Source organism: Felis catus, chromosome D4, assembly GCF_018350175.1.
Source record: "Felis catus isolate Fca126 chromosome D4, F.catus_Fca126_mat1.0, whole genome shotgun sequence".
NCBI classification, from domain to species: Eukaryota; Metazoa; Chordata; class Mammalia; order Carnivora; family Felidae; genus Felis; species Felis catus.
The window spans coordinates 85,861,755-85,883,446 of NC_058380.1; the positions used below are offsets into that span (position 1 = coordinate 85,861,755).

Below are 21,692 nucleotides of genomic sequence, written 5' to 3' on the forward strand. Positions count from 1 at the left end.
GGAGTTAGATATTCTAAATGACAATTTGAATTTGCAGGGTGGACAACAACTTTAGACCTAACCAAGGCGCGTGCCAGGTACTATCCTATATACCAAGTGCTGTAAACAGGTCTATAGCGGATTTTGAATACTTAGTTTAAGGCAACGAGGGAAAGAAATGATTCCCTGAGCTCCCGGGTCAATATAGAACTGGAGAGGCATTGTCCTGTAGGCTCTGGTAACAGGTATTTATTTATCACCTACCACATTCCAGGCAATTATACTGGCCAAGGCAGTCATCATCCCTACCCTCATGGAGACTCTAAAATGGGTCTGAGTCCTGGTTCTGCCATTCTTAACCGCAGGACCTGACGCTGGTCACTCTCCATGTCTCCGAGGTTTAATTTCCTTCTGTGCAAAGTGGAGGGATTACTAATACATACCTAGTAGGTTAGAACAGGAGTTTCAGGGAGATATGCTGGAGAAACGCTAAGCCCTGCTCCTGGCACACAGCAAGAGCTCAGTCATTAATAGCGATGTATATTTAAAGTGAAGGGCTCAAGTGAACATACATGGGAAGGCAGAAAATGGAAGTGGAAGAATAATCACTGTTGGAGGATTAGAGAGGAGCCAGATAAACTGCTTATCAGGCTAATGCATGTGTTTCTAGAAGACGTGATGCTTGGACTATAAAATGAGAGTGATCAGGTGCAAAGGATGTCTTTTTAAAAGTCTGATACTGTTTTATTCTAAGAAGTTTGCTTGCTGTAGACAAGGCATATTTCTTTATAAAGAAAGAAGTCAGTGGGAAAGTTGTCATCTTCCCAAATGCTTGAAAGCATAGTGCCCTGAGCAGTGGGGACTTTAGAGAAAGCCGGTGCCATCAGTTCAGATGCCAAGAAACTCAGAGGTAAGGCAGGCTCCAGAGTTGGTGGATTCAGAGGCTCAGTGGTGTCATCGAGGCCGGCCCTCCTCAGGGTCGCAAGGTGGTTGCAGCAATTCCAGGCATCACCTCCAGACACCACCATGTCCAGAGCAAGGAGAAGGCCATCTTCAGGAGTGAAGAAGCCTTTCCAGAAACCCCTTGACCCATTTCTCCTCTCGTCTCATTGGCTGGTATTGGTCACTTGTTCGTTTCTGAACATTTCTGAACCGATCACTGCCAAGGTTGAATCGGAGCGCGCGATCAGTATGGCGTGATCAGAATCTTTTCCGAGCTGGGTTTAGGATTCTTGCTCCCTGCTCGTGTGGGAAGGAAAAGTTGTCTACTCCCACCGGGGCCTGAAAGAATCAGTTGTATGTTCACTCTTCTAAAACTCTCTCCTGCAGTCCATCAGAATTATATTGGAAATGATGCAGAGAAGAGCCCTTTCTTCTTGTCCGTGACCCTTTCCGACCAAAACCATCAGCGCGTCCCTCAATACCGTGCAATTCTTTGGAGGAAAACAGTAAGTACCTGGCTTGCCCCTGGAGCATCCCCCTTGCTCCAGAGTTTTATTAGTGTCCTTGTCAGAATGGTTCTGGTGAGTCTTTTTCTATGTGGTTCTCTGAGTTTGGATATTCAGGATTATACTCTTGAGCAGTGGGGCCTTCAGACTCTGGGTTCAACCACAAATTCTCCCCGACGAGCCACTAACTGGGCATGTCCCTTCCCCTCCGTCTCTGGCCTGTGGAACACAGAACTGTATTTTACAGAGCATTTACCTTAGCTGTTACTAAGACTGAAACTGGCCAACCGGTTCACCTTCAACTAAAAGAAACAAAATTGATTGGAAGAATATAATACTGTTACCCGGTACAGCCCATGGGGTGCTTCTGTTTCCATGGGTCATTCAGTCAAGCACTGAGTCAGCTGCGCTTCTAGAAGTTTTTTGAGGCTTAGCCCCTTTCATCAGTTTCCTGAGGTAGAAAAATAACTCAAGACTTAACAAGTACTCCCTGCCCAGGGTGGGTTCTGAGTGGACTGAAGGCAAGGCCCTTCAACTCAGGAATGCAGGCCTCTCTTTAGCTCAGGAAAATTCTCTTAGGTTCATTATTGCTGCTTTTTCTTCTCTTTTCTGAATACTTTTTCTGGGAATTCTTATGGTTGGTCTCTGTCTTTCACCTTTAACTTAAAAAAATTAATCATTTTTTTCCCTCGGACTTTTTTTCTTCCTTTGCTTCTCAGAGAATTTTTCATAGGCATTATGGACACTAGAAAGAGCAAAGGATTTGGAGCTAAGCAAACCAGGGTCCAATTACAGCAGTAGCAAATTCATTCATGTCAATTTGAGAAAATTGCTGATGTTCTCCATTTTCTTCTTTGTAAACTGGGGAAAGTTCTGGGCTGTGGCTCAAAGGGTGCTGAGGACTATATTAAGTGAGCTGTTATTTGAAAATCCACATCTACGCGACGTCCCAAATCATCAGATCTTAAATTGCTTCGATACCTGAAGGGTAGAACATTTTACTGTCGAATGGGTGAATACAGTGTATAATTAAGAAGCAACGAGATAACCACACTCAGAAAATGTTAGTCCTATTATGTGGTGGTCTCACTTTATGGGTGCATTTGTTGAAAGCTATTACTTAATCATTGCACACTGATTTTCACCTCAGCAATACAGTATCTCAGAAATTGCCACGTAGATCTTTTGGGGAAGGAAATAGTACAGGAACTTAAAGAAACAGTAATTTTTTGTATACACACGCTTAAAAAAGCAGTGGTTTCTTTACACACACACTCTTTAAAAAACAGTAACTTTTTTACATACACACATACATCAACACGTTTCATGCGTGCGTACACATACAGCAACTTCAAAAAGCCCAGAAAGAATTTCTAGGAACCATTTCAGAGTAAGTTGTAATTAGGAACTTTTTGCGATGATTAAAAATAGTCACAGTTAACAATAAAATCTAACATTTATCGAGCTCTTACTGTATGCCATGTATACTAAATCTTCCCAGTGCATTATCTTAATTGGTGAAATTGTGGTTTAGGGGGGTTAAATGCCATGGCCGAGGTCACGTGCCAGAAGGTGGCAAGGCCAGGCAGAACCCAGAACTGCCTGCTGAGCTGGCAGTGCCGTATGTAATCAATTCTCCGTGTAATTCTTTGACTCGTGCTGTCCCTTTCACTGGGCTCTGATCTCCATGAGAGCAGAGGACATATAACTGCTTTGTTCTCACCCAGCCCTGTTTCTGGCAATAGAAGTAGCTCGAGAAGTGTTTACTGAACGAATCAACGAATGACACCAAAGTCCAGCCTAACCTGCGTGCTGTGCCGCCTCTGTTTATATAAATGCCCATGTTATGTTTCAGAAGTCTTCTCTTTTTAGGCAGGTTGAAGGTAAAAATCTAATGTAAAGCCGAGTCAGCTCTTACTCCTGAATGATTTCCTGCGGAAAATTTTGGCTCTCCCCTCTCTCCCCGTGCTGCTGAAACTGGGCTCGGTCTCACCATCATCATAGCTGTACTGAAGCAGAGTTTATGCACTGTGGTGTTGGCAGATAACGTTGAGGGCCACCTGGGTGGCTCAGTCAGTTGAGTGTCCAACTCTTGATTTTGGCTCAGGTCATGATTTTACAGCCGTGGGATTAAGCCCCCATCCGCCCTGGGCATGGAGCCTGCTTGGGATTCTCTCTCTCCCTCTCTCTGCCCCTCCCTCACTCGTGTTCTCTCTTGCTCTGAAAAATAAATAGACATTTAACATAAATAAATAAATATTCTCTTTGGATGACTCTGCCTCTTTTGGAGAAATAGTCTCTCTGATTTCCTCTCCCCCTGCTCCTCTTGAAGTTGATATCTGGGTGCCCGGGGAGAGGGTGTAGGAGACCTCACAGTGGCGGGAGAAGAGGACTGTGGGTTCACGTGGGGCTTTCTGTGTTCTCTTGTCGAGTGGCTGATCCGGTCTCTGAACTAGCAACCGCATATGTAACTGGTCCCCTCTGGGCTTTTTGGTGTCACTGGAATGCACCTGTCACCGGAATCCGTGGTCCTAGTCATTTGCCCCTTGCGGTGATGGCACCGCACACTGTGAGCTCCGTGACCTGATCCCAGGTCTCTGCTAGCCGCTGAGCCTCTCAGGTCTGTCCCTGTCACCGGCACCTCCCCTGCTAGCCACAGGGCAGGTGGGCTGAGGCAGGAGCACCGCTCCAGGCTTATGTTTCTAATCTTGCTGACCCTCCATGCTTGAAGCTGCTGAGTCACTGCCCCTCATCGTGTTCAAACAGGTTCTACGCAGACTTCGATTCCTAAGGAAGGCCGTGCCTGGGAAGTGAACCTCCAGTCCACATGTTCTGAGGTGTCTCCAGGGCTCACCTTGATCTATTTGCAGCGTCCCTGCACCCTCTTCGAGGCCTGCCCTCGGAATGGCGGAACCAAGGGCCCCGCCACCTAACACCTTGGCTTTTCCTATCTTCCTTCTTCCTTCCCAGAAGGAAGGAAGGAAGAAAGGATAGTTTTGCCCTTTGGCCGCCTTTCTGGAATGGATTCTCTTAGTGTCTTGCCTTCTTCCTTCAGGCAGTAAGAGCCACTCCATCTCCTCACCGGGGAAGGTTGCCAGGTACTGGAAGGGAGGAGCAGGTACAGGGGGGAGTTTTGCTTATTCTAATGACTGAAGATGTCGTCTCTACTGCATTGTAAATTGTGACAAACGCTCTGAAGGAAACAAAGGCAGAATGATACGGGAGACCAACTTTAGATCAGACAGCCAAGGAAAACCTTTCCGAGGAGGTGACATTTAAAGAGACCTACAGGAGGGAAGGGAACGAGCCACATAAATGGTAGGGGGAAGGGGCAGGCGGGGAGCATTCCAGAAAGAGAGAACAACAAAGACAAGACAAAGGAGGAGCTCTGGGGACTCGTCTGGGCAGAAGGCAAGGAGGAGGGAGTCAGACCCCAAGACCCCCGTGAAGGCAGTGGGGCTGGCCTAATGAGTTACCCCCCTCTACTGAGAAGTGCCAGTGCCTTGTCCAGAGCCTCTAGTCTGGACCCTGGGTTGTTGCCAGGGCCGGGCAAGTGCTTGCTAGCAGCTCCGAGTGGCGGTGCTGAAGGAAAGTGAGGGACTGAGAAACCAGAGCAGAGCCTGGCAAAACGGGTCAGTTGTGAAGCCCCTCTGAGCCCCAAACTAGTGCCGGAGGCTGCAGGAGATGCACAGAAGCACGTGCCTCTGCACCCCCTCTCCCCTTCCACGAGCCCACATTTTGTTCTCAGAGAGCTAAGACCGTCCTGTTTATCTCTGCTGTATTTCTTCTAAACACAAAGAAAAGACTTAAAAAAACAACTCATACTTAACCGTACAGATTTCATCTGTACGAGACCATGCAGCTAGTAAAAAGAAGAGACTCCAAGTCCACTTACTCAGGGATGACCACCACAACACCCTTCTAGACACCTGTTCACACACACCTGCCACCTACAGGGGGTGACGTCCGACGCGCACTTCCGTATCCTTGCAGCGATCGCTTGGTGTCGCCTGTACGTGTACTCGACGCTGATTGTGTGTCTGTTGGTCCCACCGGAACACAGAGAACCAGAAGGTGTTTTTTGTTGGAAACCACTGTGGAAAGCTACAACAGGGAGAAGATGAGGGAGGAAGAGCTTTTACCAGTTTGTGGTGAAGAAAAATACAAATCCACCATCCCGTGAGCCCGGGGTTCCGCATCCACATAGGCAGCTTATGCAGGTGCTACGGTCAGCCAGGCAGGGGCTGGATCCTCTCCTCTTCCATACGTTCCCCCCTCAGGCTGCCCTGGACTTCTCTTTAAAACTGCGTTTTGGCGTGTTCGGTGAGAAGGAAAAGTAGCTAAGGTAGGGGAGGAGCAAGAAGGTGAGACTCAAGACCCTCTTCTAGAAGGGTTGGCATCCTGTACAGGTGACCGCAGTGTGAGGGAGGCCGGGGCTGGCCACAAAAGCAAGGCCACCAAAATAACTCAGATTTCAGTGGGTGGGTTATGTGGAATTTGAAATGCCTATTCCCATCATAATACTCGTCTGTATCCGAAATCTTCTAAAATCTCTGTAACATAAACTGCATTGCCCGATTGAGAACCCATAAGAAGGGCTTTGCCTCATGCAACTTCTGATGGTTAGCTGCAAAGGCACACTCCTCCCCAGCCCTGGTTCTCTGGGGGCATGGGTGTGAATGTTGAGTTCACTGGAAAAGGTCACGGGCTCGACAAGGTTGAGGAAGTCCATCCGGACGCCAGTGTTCAGGGCTTGGACTGATGAGTTTGGCAGGTACGTCTCGAAACACAAGGAAAATCCTATTTCCTTCCTTGCCTGTTTCCTACAAGAAATGCTCTTACCCTTTGTGCTGCCAATTTTATTAGTCAAAGTTAGAAAGTTTTATGTGTGTACTACATCGTATTCCCTTTTGCCAAATGTGTAGTGTAAATCCTTTGTGGATTACAAATCTGTATCGTATCTTTTTTGAAAATTATTATTTTTTTAAAATATTTATGGGCACCTGGGTGGTTCAGTCGATTTAAGCATCTGACTCTTGATTTCAACTCAGGTCATTATCTCGTGGTTCCATGGGTTTGGGGCCTGCACCGGGCTCTGTGCTGACAGTGTGGAGCCTGTTTGCAATTCTGTCTCCCTGTCTCTCTGCCTCTCCTCTGTGTGCTCGCTCTCTCCCTCTCTCTCTCAAAAATAAACTTTTTTTCTTTAAAATAATAAATAAACAAAATGTTTATCTTTGAGAGAGTGCAAGCAGGGGAGGGGCAGAGAGACGGGAGGACAGAGGATCCAAAGCGGGTTCAGTGCTGATAGCAGTGAACCTGATGTGGGGTTCAAACTCATGAACCATGAGATCATGACCTGAGCTGAAGTCAGATGCTCAACCACCTGAGACACTCAGGCACCACTCTTTTTTGGGAAATTATAAAGCAAGTGGCCTTCATCTATTCTGGGTGGTTTGGACGTGGGACTGAACCATTCAGGCAACCTTTCATTCATTCGCTTTCACGCAAAAAATACTTATTGAGTGCATTCTAGCAGTTAGTCACAGCGGGTGTCATTTAGAGAGGAAGAAACAGAGTTTAAATAGTAAACACAGAGGGGTGCCTGGCTGGCCTGGAGGGTAGAGCACACAGCTCTTTGATCTCAGAGTCCTGAGTTCAAGCCCCACATTGAGCATGGAGCCTACTTTAAAAAACACATAGTTAGCAACGTGAATGGAACTGGAGAGTGTGATGCTAAGTGAAATAAGTCATACAGAGGAAGACAGATACCATATGTTTTCACTCTTGTGTGGATCCTGAGAAACTTAACAGAAACCCATGGGGGAGGGGAAGGAAAAAAAAAAGAAAAAGAGGTTAGAGTGGGAGAGAGCCAAAGCATAAGAGACTCTTAAAAACTGAGAACAAACTGAGGGCTGATGGGGGGTGGGAGGGAGGGGAAGGTGGGTGATGGGTATTGAGGAGGGCACCTGTTGGGATGAGCACTGGGTGTTGTATGGAAACCAATATGACAATAAATTTCATATGAAAAAATAATAAAATAAAAAATATATAGTAAACACAGAAAAATATAGAAGTACATATTATGAAACCCTCTCTGAAAGATTCGAGTGATTTCTAGTTCCAAAAGCCTTTGACTTGGAGGTATTACATTCAGGTCCCATTGACACGTGGACACTGTTTTCTTATTGTCTTGGAGGCTGATCTGACTCTTGGCTCAGAGACTAGACCCCCTTCTCATCTCAGGCACGTGGCTCATCTGAGCCCCACACTAACCCATCAGTCCGTATGTTGAAGAGTAATGCTTAACTCCGCACATGTCGGGCTAGGGGGATGGTGGAAGACGTTGTCAAGCCTGAGCAAGATTTTCTCCACCATAGAATGTGTTTATTCATATATTCTTTTAAATGGCCAGGTGAGGCTCTTTCAGAGATGGAAATCGCTAAATCTTCACTGATCTGGTGTTTTGACTTTCCAGGGTACCCAGAAAATATGCCTTCCGTACAGTCCCACAAAAACTCTCTCTGTGAAGTCCATCTTAAGGTGAGTACTCATGAATAGAAACCCAACACCAGGAGCCTTTATAAGTATTCTGCTCCTGCGATCATCTGATGTTACTTTTCTACTTTCTGGAGCCTTGACCACGTAGCAGACATTTTGCCAAGCATCTGACTTGCATTACCTCCTGCATGTCAGCGTCTTCACAGCAAGTCTGTAGGATGGGTGCTGCGATCCTCCCCACTGTGCGGCGGAAGAAATGGAAGCTCAGAGAAAGCCAAGACCATACAGCGAGTGTGTGGTGAAAATTGAGCTCCCCTCTTACGCATCTCCAAACTGCCTGCGTGGCTGCCTTCTTTTTTCTTGCATGCATGCAGATACTTTGGTTTCATAAACAAAATCAAGAAATAGTTTTCCTCTCATTTTCCTGCTTTGAAACAGAAACTCATATGTCAGCAAATGCTTCTCAGGGAAGAATGTCCTTATTCTTTGCAAAGAGACAGTCAAATGAATGGAACAACCAGCTGCTCTGTGCTCGGCTGGGGCTTTGCCCCCACCTCTCCACCCTGCCTCGTGTCACCCCTCCCCCCACATACCGGATGCCAGACACCCCTAGGAATGCCACCACTCAGGTGCTACCTGTTGCCCTGTCACCATCTGAGAGGTTACACTGTAGTAACAGTAGCTTCTTAGGCACAGCGCTAAATGCTCTACAGACATTCTCTTAGAAAGTCGTTAAATTTTTAATGTTTATTTATTTTTGAAAGCGAGAGTGTGAGCTGGGGAGGGGCAGAGAGAGAATGGAGACACAGAACGCGAAGCAGGCTCCAGGCTCTGAGCTCTCAGCACAAAGCCCAACGCAGGGCTCGAACTCATAAACTGTGAGATCATGACCTGAGCCAAAGTCGGACGCTTAACCAACTGAGCTACCCAGGCGCCCCTCTTAGAAAGTCTTTAGACCACCTCCACAGAGTAGATCTGTTACCACCTACACTCCACCGAGGAAGGATCACAGCCTCCGAGAAGTGAAGGGATTGGACAAAGATCTCACAGCTGGTAAACCACAGAGCTGGGATTTAAACCCAGGTCCCAGTCATTCCCAGGCTTGGGCCTTTAGCCACTAAAGCCCGTCTTGTGTGAATATAAACGCTTATCCCAGGGCCCTGTGGTTTACTCTCTGTTCATCGGCAGCTAGGTGGTGGGAAGAGATCATGTCCTCAGTGTCCCAGCCACAACGCACACTTGTCAGAAACATCTCTCAAATGGAGGGACAGTCTTGACTCTAGTAGTTAGGGACCACATCTGGCTGATGAAGGGCACTGAGTTCAGAAGTAAAAATGTTCCTATCTCATTTTCAAGCTTGGTTTGCTCTTCAAATTGCAGGCCTTCTCCTTTCTGCTCTAGGCCTTCTGTCTTTTCTCCCGAGCAGTCTGAAGCCTGAGCTATGAGAGCATCAGTGGAGAGGTTAACATTTTTATCAAGCACAGAAATACCTTGCTGCGTCTAAGGAGCTGTAAATCTTAACCGGCTTTGAGAAGAACACTTAGAATTACACTGGCTTCCGATTTCTGTGACTTTTTTTTTTTTTTTTCCCAAAAAGAAGTTACTCCAGCTTCTTTATATTTAAGGACAAGTTTCATTTAGTCATGACCTCATTTAGTCCTGTGAGTAGGGCCTCCGCTTCTCAGCCCACCGCTCTGTAGCCAGAGCACAGAGGAAACATTTCAGCCAGGAAACACTTTTTTTTTTAAAGACGTGGAAGAGCAAAACGTCTCCAGTTGCTGCCGATAGAAGAAAAGATTTTGTCTTTATTTGTTACCACCATGAACTTGAAAACTTTTTAAAAGGAAATGAAACCGTGAATACTGTGGAGTCAGGTAAGTCTGGGTTCAGATCTTGGCCCTGCTCCTTACCAGCTTTGTCATCCTAGTTCAATTTCCTCACCTTTAAAATGGGGATAGAATAGTACTCGCCTCGTAGAGACAAAATGAGATCATCCACGTAAAGCATTTAGCGGGGTGCCTGGCATATAGTAAGTACTCCATAAAGGTCAGCTATTATTATGTTTGCCTTTCACTTACAAATATGGGACTCCTAGATGGAAGGGGCCTCGGGGGTTGGAGAGTTCAACTCCCTGTTTTATGTAATTAATTAATTAAGTGTTTATTTTTGAGAGTGACAGAGACAGAATGCGAGTGGGTTAGGGGCAGAGAGAGAGGGAGACACAGACTCCGAAGCAGGCTCCAGGCTCTGAGCTGTCAGCACAGAGCCTGACACGGGGCTTAAACTCACAAGCTGTGAGATCATGACCGGAGCCGAAGTCAGACGCTTGACCGACTGAGCCACCCAGGCGCCCCTCAACTCCCTGTTTTAACGTCTAGAGGAACTTAGGCCCGAGGAGGTTGGTATTGCTTTGCAAAGTAAAACATGAAAGAACGAACTTGTTAAGGGGGGGCCTTTTTGCCCTGAGTGGCAGAAGAATGGCCAAAGGAAGAAAGAAATGCCCAGTGGGCTTCATTACATTTCATTTTGTCATTAATTGCTACGGAAATGTCAATGAATCGCTTTTTTAGTAAATAAAAGTAAGAATCTTGAAGGTTAGGCTGCCCAAAATATGCTCCTGATTGCCCCCCTCCTCTCTTACTAGATGAGTGTCATTAAGGGGCAGTTCTATAAGGAAAGTACAGTGCCGTGTTTGGTTACCCTCATGCATTCATTCATTGAGCACCCCGTGTGATCATTGATTTCCTGTGTACGGGCCCTCCAGGGAGTCCAGCAGTGATTTTCTAGGAGCTAGTACGTAGTTTCTCTGAAGCCCTGAGACTTACGCCACCACGCTACGGCTCATTCTCTCCATTCTATTTCAGTGCCATGAATCTGGACAAATTTGAGAAAGGCCCCAGAGAAATTTTTCATCCCGAGATCCAAAAGGTAACAGGTTTTTTGCTTCATAATGGTGTATGTTTGATCACGATGTTAGATTAGAACAGACAGATCATCAGTGATTCTTGGCCTAGGATACGAGCATAAGCAGAATCACCTATGAGGCTTTGAAAAATAATCATAAAGAACCTCGCAGCTGAGATTCTGATTTGTCAAGTGGGGGTGGGAATCTGCATTTTTCACAAGTCCCACGAATGATTCTGAGGCATAGCCACAACTGAGAACCGCTGAACTAATACGGTCCTTGATCCATGAACCAAAAGGGTGTATGTTCAGAACGACCTTACTGGGTTAAAAGCCAGTCTTTTTACTGAGTGATGTAGAATGTATGGAACGTGAGATTTTTTTTTAAGTAGCAAAACACAAAATGTGTTTATTGAGTTCTAACTCCAATAGAACACCATAGACGATAGAAGGTATCCGGAATCCATCCTGTTTTCTCAAGACTTACTGTTAAGGGAAAACAGTCTGCCTTGGGAGAAAAAATTTCAGACTCATAATCTAGTAAAGGACCATCAGAAAAATGTCAGCCAAACTTCTGTCTTGTCTCAATTAATTTAGCTTTGAAATTCTCCCCCTTGAAACTTACGAATGCAGCCATCACATAGTGCCGGCTGTGTGTCAAAGCTGAGCTTAGAGGGACTGGGTACACCAAGGCCGGTGACAGGGAAGAGGCTGGAGAGTCAGGCTGGAATCCTAGCTAGGAGGCAGTGGAGAGCCTGTGGAATCTTTAAGTAGAGAAACATCGTGCTTAGTCCTCTTTTCAGGGAAATAATTCAGATGTTATGGGGAGGAGAGAGGGGAGTGTGAGTAGTCTTTGCTTGCATATCTTCAAAATAGTTAGCTTTTAAAATAATGAATAAGGGGCACCTGGGTGGCTCAGTTGGTCAAGTGTCCGACTTTGGCTCAGGTCACGATCTCACAGTTCGTGGGTCTAAGTCCTATGTCGGACTCTGTGCTGACACCTCAGAGCCTGGACCTTGCTTCAGATTCTGTGTCGTCTTCTCTCTCCACCCCTCCCCTGCTCATGCTTTCTCTCTGTCTCTCAAAAACACATAAAAGTTTTAAAAAAATTTTTAATTATAAAATAAATAAAATAAACATTGGCTCTCAGCTTACCCCAAATACATAAAGTTGTGAATTCCCCATATCTTCTGTTTTATTAAGACAGTATTTGTACACTAACTCAACTCCAGAAGGAACTGAGGCCAGAATGGGTGTATTCAGTTAAACTTTAAGCAACTTTAAGCTATGCAGTGCTTAAAACTAATTCTTTATATCAGATTTTCAAACAACTGGGAATTATTAATATGCTACCATCAATGTGCCTTTATTCTTTCATCTGTACAGGCTATCATACTCTTTTTTTTTTTAAGGTAGGGGATTTTTTAATGTTTTCTTTATAATTAAAAAACATTTTTTTAACATTTATTTATTTTTGAGAGAGAGAGAGTACAAGCAGGGAAGGGGGAGAGAGAGAGGGAGACGTGGAATCTATAGCAGGCTCCAGGCTCTGAGCTGTCAGCACAGAGCCCGACGTGGGGCTCGAACTCACAGACCGTGAGATCATGACCTGCACCAAAGTCATATGCTTATTAACTGACTAAGCCACCCAGGCACCCCTTTTTTAGAATTTTTAAAAATATTTATTTGTGAGAGACAGCATGAGCAGGGGAGGGGCAGAGAGAGAGGGAGAGAGAGAGAATCCCAAGCAAGCTCTGCACTTGTCCGACACAGGGCTCGATCTCATGAACCACGAGATCATGACCTAAACCAAAATCAAGAGTCAAATGTTCAACTGACTGAGCTACCCAGGTACCCCTAATGTTTATTTATTTTGAGAGAGAGAGAGAGAGAGAGAGAAGGAGGGAGGGAGGGAGGGAGGGAGGGAGAAAGAAAGAGAGGCAGCGCATGCATGGGAGGGGGGCAGAGAGAGAGAGGGAGAGGATCCCAAGCAGGCTCCACCCTGTCAGCACAGCACTCAGTCTGACCTGGGGCTCGATCCCATGGTTCGTGAGATTATGACCTGAGCCAAAATCAAGAGTCAGACACTCAACCAACTGAGCCACCCGGGCGCCCCCAGGCTATCAATATTCTTAATCCTTTCCTTCTTGGAGCCTGGATAGGACCCCCAGACACAGGGCCCCAAATCCACGGAGCCCATGGGATGCTTCTATCAGCATCTTGCCGCTAAGTAGATATCCTCAACAGACTTCATCTCTGCTAAGTCATCCCTTTCTGACTTCTCTCTTCCAACAAAATCAAAGAGGACAAGATAACAAAATACGGAAGCCTTCTGCCTATTTATATCATAACTCTGTGCCTGTTTTTCACCAAACAAAAGACACCTTCAGCTTCCCCGACATCTGCGTTTTGACTTTCTTTCCCTTAACAGGGGGCCACCCGCGCGCCCTCCTCCATGCCGGGTGTGTGAGTGTGCACCTGTGTGTGCCCCTCGGTAGTGGTGGTTTCACAGCTGCCACCGTCTCCTGTAGGTGTACCTGAAGAAGCCTTGAGACACAGGCGTTAGGGAGAAGAGAAGGAAAGCGGTCTTGGATCCAAAAAGTAAACCAAAAACAAACCGATCGCATTATGAAGAAGGCATCTTTCCACCAAGCAGGAAGGTGGCTGATGCTATTTAAAAATGTTACTCGCCTTTTTCTGGCTGCTATACTATATAGTTACATTTATCTTGGCCAGAATCTTCCAGAAGCCATGTGTGATAAGCTAGCTTTAAATAGATGGAGAAACCCGGGTGTCTGTGTGTTTCTTCCCACTGCGACACAGTCTTTTGTTCCCAGATAGCTGTGCTATCGTGTGACTTTCCTAGATGGCCAGGTATTTTACAAAAATCTGCACAACTAAATTTGAATTTTTTAAGCACTTCTAGGTGAGGAAATGCTGTAAACTGAAGCTTGGCTTTCACAGGAAGTCAAAATAAAATCGTTACCGTGAAGCGTGGACCTAACTTTCAAATTTTGGTTTGACAGGACTTGCTGGTTCTTGAAGAACAAGAGGTAAGTAATTTTATGAGAAATTTGTTCCTGCTGTGTTCTGCCTCACCCTTCACCATGACCATGACCTTTTCTTTCAGTCAAACCTCTCTACGTGGATTTGCTCGGTGAACAAATTATTAGCATGGAAAGACTTTCCTGACATTTTTTTCCAAGGTACATTTCAGAATTTCCTGTGCAGCCAGCCATAAAGACATAAAAGGAAGCTACTTAAATCCGCTCGGAAATATTCAAATTTTACCCTTGTAATCAGGGCGAGTAATGAGGTTTTAATTTTCATGAAGTCAAAGGGTGTTAGTGCTTGACTAGCACACTCGATTTACTGACATCATATTTATTCTCACATTTCCATTCCCTGTTGCCCCACTTTAAAAATTTTTTTTAATGTTTATTTATTTTTGAGACAGAGACAGAGCATGAACGAGGGAGGGTCAGAGAGACAGGGAGACACAGAGTCCGAAGCAGGCTCCAGGCTCTGAGCTGTCAGCACAGAGCCCGACGCAGGGCTCGAACTCACGGACCGTGAGATCATGCCCTGAGCCGAAGTCGGACGCTTAACCGACGGAGCCACCCGGGCGCCTGTTGTCCCACTTTTAAAAAAATGTCCTGGGTTTTCTAAGTACATCACTAACATAGGGAAATAATCAAAACGCTGTCAATAGGCAACTGAGTAGTTCAATTATAATTTTTGCGTACCGTGCCTGTCAGTAAATGACCGTAGCATTCGGCTAGTTGCTCAGGCCACACTTGGAAAAGTCCTTAACACCTCTCTTTCCCTCTTACCCCAAATCTAATCCTTCAGCACATCCTATGACGATTTCTTCAACATATATCCCAAATTTGAACATTTCTGAAACTTTCCACCGCGATGCTCTGATCCCTTGAACCACCCCCACCGTCTCTCCTCTGCACTGTGCAGAACCTCCGGCTTTCAGCTTCCACTCTCTTCTCTTTCTCGTCTGGCATCATCCAAATGGTCCTTTTAAACGTCAAGCCAGGTCATCCCTACGTTGCAGGCTCTCATGGCTTTCCCTCTCCAAGTAAAGCCCCGAGTCCTCCCCGGCCTCCTAGGGCCTGCCTGACCCAGCCCTGCTACTTCTCTGGTCCTCTCCACACTAACCATGTGTACTTGCTTACTCCTCACCTGCCCGGGAGGGCCCACCCCCTTGGATGCCCCTCCCCAGATGTCCTCAGGGCCACACCCTTTCCTTGATTAGAGTCTCTGCTTGGAGAGGCTGTCCTTGCTCACCCTCTAAAATAGCACACCCTGCCTCTTACCCTCTGCCCTAGAAGCTGCTCTGTGTTTCTTCTGGACACTCCTATTTTCATTTGCACACTTTGTACCACTAGAATGTAAGCAGCATGAGAGCTGGGTGGAACTTAATCAATTTGTTCACTGCCTTATCCCCAGATCCTAGAGCAGTGGAGAGAGGGCACAGAGTAAATATCTGTTGCTTGAATAAGTGGATTATGTATTGATTAAATGAATTGTGAAAAACAATGATGTCATTGAGAAGAATGAGGTAGGGGCGTCTGGGTGGCTCAACCATCTAGGCTGGTTGAGCGTCCGACTCTTGATTTCAGCTCAGGTCATGATCCTGGGGTTGTGGGATCTCATGAGCCCCATGTCGGGCTTGGCACTGAGCACAGAGCCTATCTGAAATTCCCTCGCTCCCTCTCTCTCTCCCTCTCTCCCTCCCTCCCTCCCTCCCTCCCTCTATTCCTCTCTCCCTCCCTCTATCCCTTTCCCCCACACTTGATCTCTCTCTCTCTCTCAAATTAAAAAAGAAAAGAATGAGGTAGATCTTTATTTCCTGGCCTGGAAAGTTTTCCATGATATAATGTTTACTGAGGGGAAAAGAAAGCAATTCACAGGGCAATTCCTGTTTATTTTTTAAGTTTATTTATTTTGAGAGAGCACACCAATGGGTGAGGGTCAGAGAGAGAGAAGGAGAGAGAGAGAATTCCAAGCAGGGCTCCACGCTGTCAGCACAGAGCCCAATGTGGGGTTCAAACTCCCGAACTGTGAGATATGACCTAAACTGAAATCAAGACCGACTGAACCACCCAGGCACCCCAATTCCAGTTGTTTTTATAAGCAAAGATTGATATGTGTATTCATTCGTTTGCTCATTCATTGATTCAACAAATATTTACTGAGCTCCCCCTGTACCCTGTACTATTTGAGGCACTGGGGATACATCGGCAAGCAAGACAAGGCCCCTTCATGGAGCTTACGATCTGGTGGGATAAGACAAAGTGCCCAAGTAAGCAGACATAAACGTGACAATGTGGCTAGCCCTGAGGGCTGTGGGGAAAATAAAACAAAGTGGGTGGTGCAGGAAGGAGCAGGTTTTTTATGTTGAACAGCGTAGGTTTCTCTGAGCCAGTGACATCTCAGGGGATTCCTGTGAACACGTCGATGTACGTACCAAGTCGCCCAGGTTGTTGTAACTCCCAGGAGGACTTTGTGCAGGACGGTGGGGGTGTAGGATGGGCTGCTGCAGAGCACCAGCACACAGACGCCCACGTTTTTATCTGTATGTTATCCACGTACACGTCATGCGTGTGGCTGCAGTTGGTAGAAGACAAGAAATGAAAGTAATAGACATTTCTGGCAAACATTCAAAAATTACAGAAATGCACAAAACTCGAAAGTACCGCCTAAAATCAGAGAGAAAACTGGTATTGGCATAGTATCCCATTTTGGTATATATGTTTGTTATATTTTACATAAAATTAGGATTACGCTGCGTAGAGTTTTCACGTCTCAGAACTTTTCTGTTCGTGAATCCAGAGGTATTTATTTGGCACCTACAGAGTACATGCACATGCCTGTTCTGACAAAGTGCAGAAATGTATAAATGGAAAATGAGAAAGCTCCCCACCTTCACTTCCACGCCCTCCCCTCCCCACCCCTCCCCACCCCATCCCCAGCCCCGTACAACCCGTGTGAACTGGTTTGGGGTTTATCTTCTTACACTTCTTTTTTTGGACCTCCTGAGTTTTGGAAAAGTAAATAGCTGATCTCTTTCTTTCTCAATTTCATTTCTTTACTACGAGAATATTGCTCAAAGCAATAAGAACAAGCACTTGTCACAGTGTATTCCAAGAGGCCTGAGCCATGGTCACCCTTCAGGGAGGATGTGGCCAAGGCACTTCTGTTTAATCCTGCCACCTTCTCGGCCCGGGAGCATTTATCCTAATTCCACCCAGTTACAGTAATAAACTATCTGAAACCCGAGTTTTGTTCGTCCTCTGAGAGGCACCCCAGGAGAGGCATGGCTCCCCAGGCCGCAACACGCATGGAGACAGTGTGAGAAGTGTAGGAACACGTGAATCATAAAAATGCCAAGGTAGCGCCTGACCCAGAGTAACAAGGAACCAGGGGTATCTGGTTTCAAATCAGGCCATCATTTCTCGGCGCTTCTCGAATTATTGGAACTTCAGTTTCCCCACATACTTCACTTCCTTCAAAAGAAATATGATTCCTAGCTCATTATTAATTCCCGAGGATATGACTGCACCTTGGCTGATAGTCACGTTGACTTTTGTCTCAGAACATTTAGAACTTAAAAATCCAAAGTCCGTAAGGGTGCGTGGGTGGCTCAGTCGGTTAAGCGTCTGACTCTGGATTTCAGCTCAGGTTCATGGGTTCAAGCCCCACGTCTGGCTCTGTGCTGACAGCATGGAGCCTGCTTGGGATCCTCTCTCCCTCCCTCTCTCTCTCTCTGTCTCTCTCTGTCTCTCCTCCCCCCCCCCCCCATGTCTCTGCTCCTCCTCCGCTCTTGCTCACTCTCTCTGTCAAAATAAATAAACTTTAAAAAAAGCGCCCCATACAAGTAGGAATTGAAAAATGATTCTCTCTATGATGAGTGTCTGAGCAGGACTTAAATCCTGAGAAAACCAGTTTGCACGGATTTCCCCATACCAGTCACCTCCCTCCTGGGGCCCAGATCTGGTGTTAGAACCTTGAGACCTCTGTGCCATCCCCCAAGATCTAGTGCTGAGAGATCAGCTTAATGATGTCAGCTTAAATAGTTTGCTCACATGGGATCTGTGGTGGTCGGGTAGTGCCACATCAAACCATCCCCTCCCCAAAACCATCTCTTCCAAAAATATAATCCACTCTATTCAGTGAAGCCTTGACTTCTGGAGATAGGTGGTAACTCTGAGTTAATCGTCACCATCATTTGGGAAGCCCTAGAAACAAAATTAGCTGGAGACCCTGTAGGCAAATTCCAGGTATTTTAACAAGGCCTTGCCACACTGGTCTTTCTGGAGTCCCCACCTGAAGCGGGAGGATTCCTCAGCCAGGGCGCTGGCAGCAGGATGCCAGTCACAGAGCCATAAAAACTCCTTCAAGCTTTGGCCGGTGATCGGGTGGCAGGAGGCCCCCTTTCTGCTTGTGGCTCAGCCCTTCTGTCAACCCAGCACTGCCCGGAGAAGACCACACCACGGGGCTGGGGAGAGTGCTGGGTCAAAAGTCTGGAGACCCGACTTCTGGCTCCTATCCCACCGTCCGCTTAGTGCCTGCGTTGGGTGAGGCTGGCCCTCCCTGGTCTCCACTCGTCCTGTCTGTAAGAGGAAAGCGTGGACTCCATGGGCCGTAGGGTCCCTTCTGGTTCTAAGAGGCGGCCGGTTCCCGGCTCACGACTCTAGCCATCGACCCAGCCTTTCTGCTCTCGGCTCGCCAGCAGTCAGCTTGGCTGGACCTGATCCTGTGCCACCTGCCAGTCTGCTAGCTTGTTCTCTCGTCCAGTGGTTCTCACAGTGGGGTTCCTGGACCAGCAGAACCAGCATCACCTAGGAACTTGTCAGAAATACAGACTCTTGGGCCCTACCCCAGAAGTGATGAATTGGAAACGTCAGGAGTGGAGCCAAGCAGTCTATTTTAGCAAGTCTGCAAGTGATTCTGACACCTGGTCAAGTCTGAGAGCCACTGCCTTAGTCTCAACACTGTTATCCCAAGAGATACTATTATAGGCAGACTACTATAGACACGATTTATTTATTTATTTATTTATTTAATTTATTTGTATTTTGAGAAAGAGTGCACATGTGCATGAACAAAGGAGGAACAGAGGAAGAGGGAGAGAGAGAATCCCAAGCAAGCTCCTTGCCCAGCCCAGAGCCCAATGCTGGGCTCGATCTCCCAATAGTGAAATCATGACTTGAGCCAAAATCAAGAGTCAGAAGCTTAATCAGCTGAGCCACCCAAGCACTCCATGTAGGTGCTTTTTTTTTTTATTTTTTTTTTTTAACATTTATTCATTTTTGAAAGGCAGAGAGAGAGCACGAATGGGGGAGGGGCAGAGAGAGAGGGAGACACAGAAACAGAAGCAGGCTCCAGGCTCCGAGCTATCAGCACAGAACCCGACGCGGGGCTCAAACTCACGGACTGCAAATGACCTGAGCCGAAGTCAGCCACTTAACCGACTGAGCCTAGGTGCTTTTTAAGGGATCTCTGAGAATGGAGGGTGTGCCAGAGTCTTGGAGACACGTGACTGCTGTCGTCATTTCCAAAACAGAGGAAGAAAAGTTAGCAAGTTTAGAATCCTCGAGTAGGAAGAGACCCCAGACAAAAATTCTAAGAAATTACCAAAAACAAGATTGTGAAGAAGAGGTAATCATTTGGAGGCAGCTTGTGAAAAACAAGTTGTATCTGACCAGTTTTGTGTCTTTGCTCCTTTATTATGCACACAGTTATGCCATGAATATTTATTAATCGTCTCCAGTATACCCAGCACCGTGATGGGCACTGGAGATTCGGTAGAAAGGAAGACGTGTATGATCTATCCTTCAAAGACTTGTGTTCTAGTGGTAGAAACAGACACAAATGCACATTTAATAAAAGAATTACTGAGTATGAATAGTGCTAAGAAAATAAGATGCTATGGCCGGCAGTGACTTTATATTGAAAAGTCAAGGAAGGCCTCTCTGGACACGGGCATTTGAGCCAAGACCTGCATGATGGGAAAGAGCAGGCCGTAGAAGGGGCTGTGGAAGAGTTCCAGGTGAGGGCTCAGCCTGGGCGCATTCTCTTTCACGCTCTGTATAGTAAACCACACTCACTGATGGATGTGCATCTGTCTGTTAGGTGTGTTGAGGACAGAAAGATGCTTAGAAGCACAGCGTTGGGCCATTGGATTTTTCATCTTAATTCTCCCAGACCCAGCTGTCCTGAATCCTGGCATTCTGCCTTACCCGCCCACCCCACCCCCTGCCACCAACCTGTGATCCACTGGCCAATGCTTTAAACACCTTTGTTCCTAGCCTACCCTTTAATTGACCACCTAGAGTTCCCCCATCTAGTGGTGCATCACAGAGCCTCGCAAAAGTTGATTCTCTTCCAACCTTAGATTTCATTTTTGTTATGAAATACTTCAGATATACAAAAAAAGGGTAGAGAATAATATTATGAAGATCTGTAAACCCATCATCCAGCTTAAGGAAGAAAATATGAAAAGTACCATTGAACTACCTGATCTCATTCCTCACTTTTCCTGTAGAACATATCATCTTGTATTTGGTATTTATTATTCCCACAGAATCTGATTTTAATCCATTGTTTAGAGTTCAGGGTAGCAGATTGAACATTTGTACTAGCGACTTCTTGATATCCCCACCCCAACATACGCATCTGTTTTGTGACTTCTTGAGGTTAATTATCTTGAGGAATTCGGGGAAACCAGCTTTTAGAATAAATTGCCTACAGTTTCCATTTCTGTTCCTAACAGTCCACAATATATCAGCCTAAGATTGTTGTGTTCAGTTTTGAATTACACCGAGCTCTCCTGTGTTAACTGATCAGAACATGGCACCAGTCCTGTGAGCTCCTGCTGGCAATTTGAGTGTTGTTTTGCTGCAGAATAGACCTGGCATCCAGCAGAAGCCATTAGTAATGAAATTACAAATGAATTAACTCACATAAAAAAAAAAAAGTCTCCACTGTAAGCTATAAAGACCTATAGAAATAAATGATTTTGTTAATACTAGTCAAAATTGAGATGGAGGAGAGAAAGTAATCCTCAAATACCCATCATTGAAATTTTCCTAAGTGATGAACAACACCTATCCTAACTGTATATGTTTTCATGATAAAGTTACATTCAACGTCTTTTGTTGTCTTACTGTAAGGGCTCTGTGAATTTCAAGTTCGGGGTTCTATTTGCCAAAGACGGGCAGCTCACTGATGACGAGATGTTCAGCAATGGTAAGTGTCCCCTCCTTTGTGCTCACTGAAACCCTTGTTGACAGTTTTGACAATCCAAACTGAGCGTACCTGTTGAGTTGGAGTCTTTCAGTTGTTTCGTGAAATTTTAGGGTAAAATTTCAGGGTCAACTTTGTAGGGCAGCTGCTGTCCGGTTTCATCCAATTTGGCAAATATTTGTCGGTCACCAAATTTGGACCGGCCACCGGCACCAGAGATGGAGTCTGTCTGGAAAAGTACACGGGATTGGAAGAATTTGGCTCTACATCATAATCTCAGTAGCAGAGGAAGATTTTTCTCTGATATTTACGGTTGGGAGAATTATCAAATGTGCCATTTTCCTGTTGTTGTAACCCGCGCTCTTCTTGTTACGTACCTATTCGTTATTAATAGAAGTAGCAATGGTGTTTACGTTTTGCAGCACTAAAGCCTTGTGATCCCAGTCTGGCAGCGGGAAGGCTGGTCAGTCTGATTCTGTGGTTTTCCTTTCCTTGGAATCCCGTGAATTGTGGAAGTTCCTTTGCGGTCTCCGGGAAGGAAGCGTGGCCTCTCCGCTCGGTCTGCTGCCCGAGTCTCCACAGCCTCGTTAACGTTCCAGT

At 46.0% G+C, this 21,692-nt stretch overlaps 1 protein-coding gene across 8 annotated transcripts in view; it reads left to right on the forward strand.

The window, feature by feature from the left end:
* Positions 1-21,692, forward strand: part of GARNL3 (GTPase activating Rap/RanGAP domain like 3) — a 149,783-nt gene that overhangs the window by 81,928 nt on the left and 46,163 nt on the right. For all 8 annotated transcript variants that reach the window (XM_045043198.1, XM_023242730.2, XM_011288430.3 and 5 more), the window contains 5 exons: positions 1,309-1,427; positions 7,903-7,967; positions 10,790-10,853; positions 13,856-13,882; positions 21,020-21,095. In XM_045043198.1, coding sequence (XP_044899133.1) covers positions 1,309-1,427; positions 7,903-7,967; positions 10,790-10,853; positions 13,856-13,882; positions 21,020-21,095 — 351 coding nt within the window. The remainder of the gene's footprint in view (positions 1-1,308; positions 1,428-7,902; positions 7,968-10,789; positions 10,854-13,855; positions 13,883-21,019; positions 21,096-21,692) is intronic.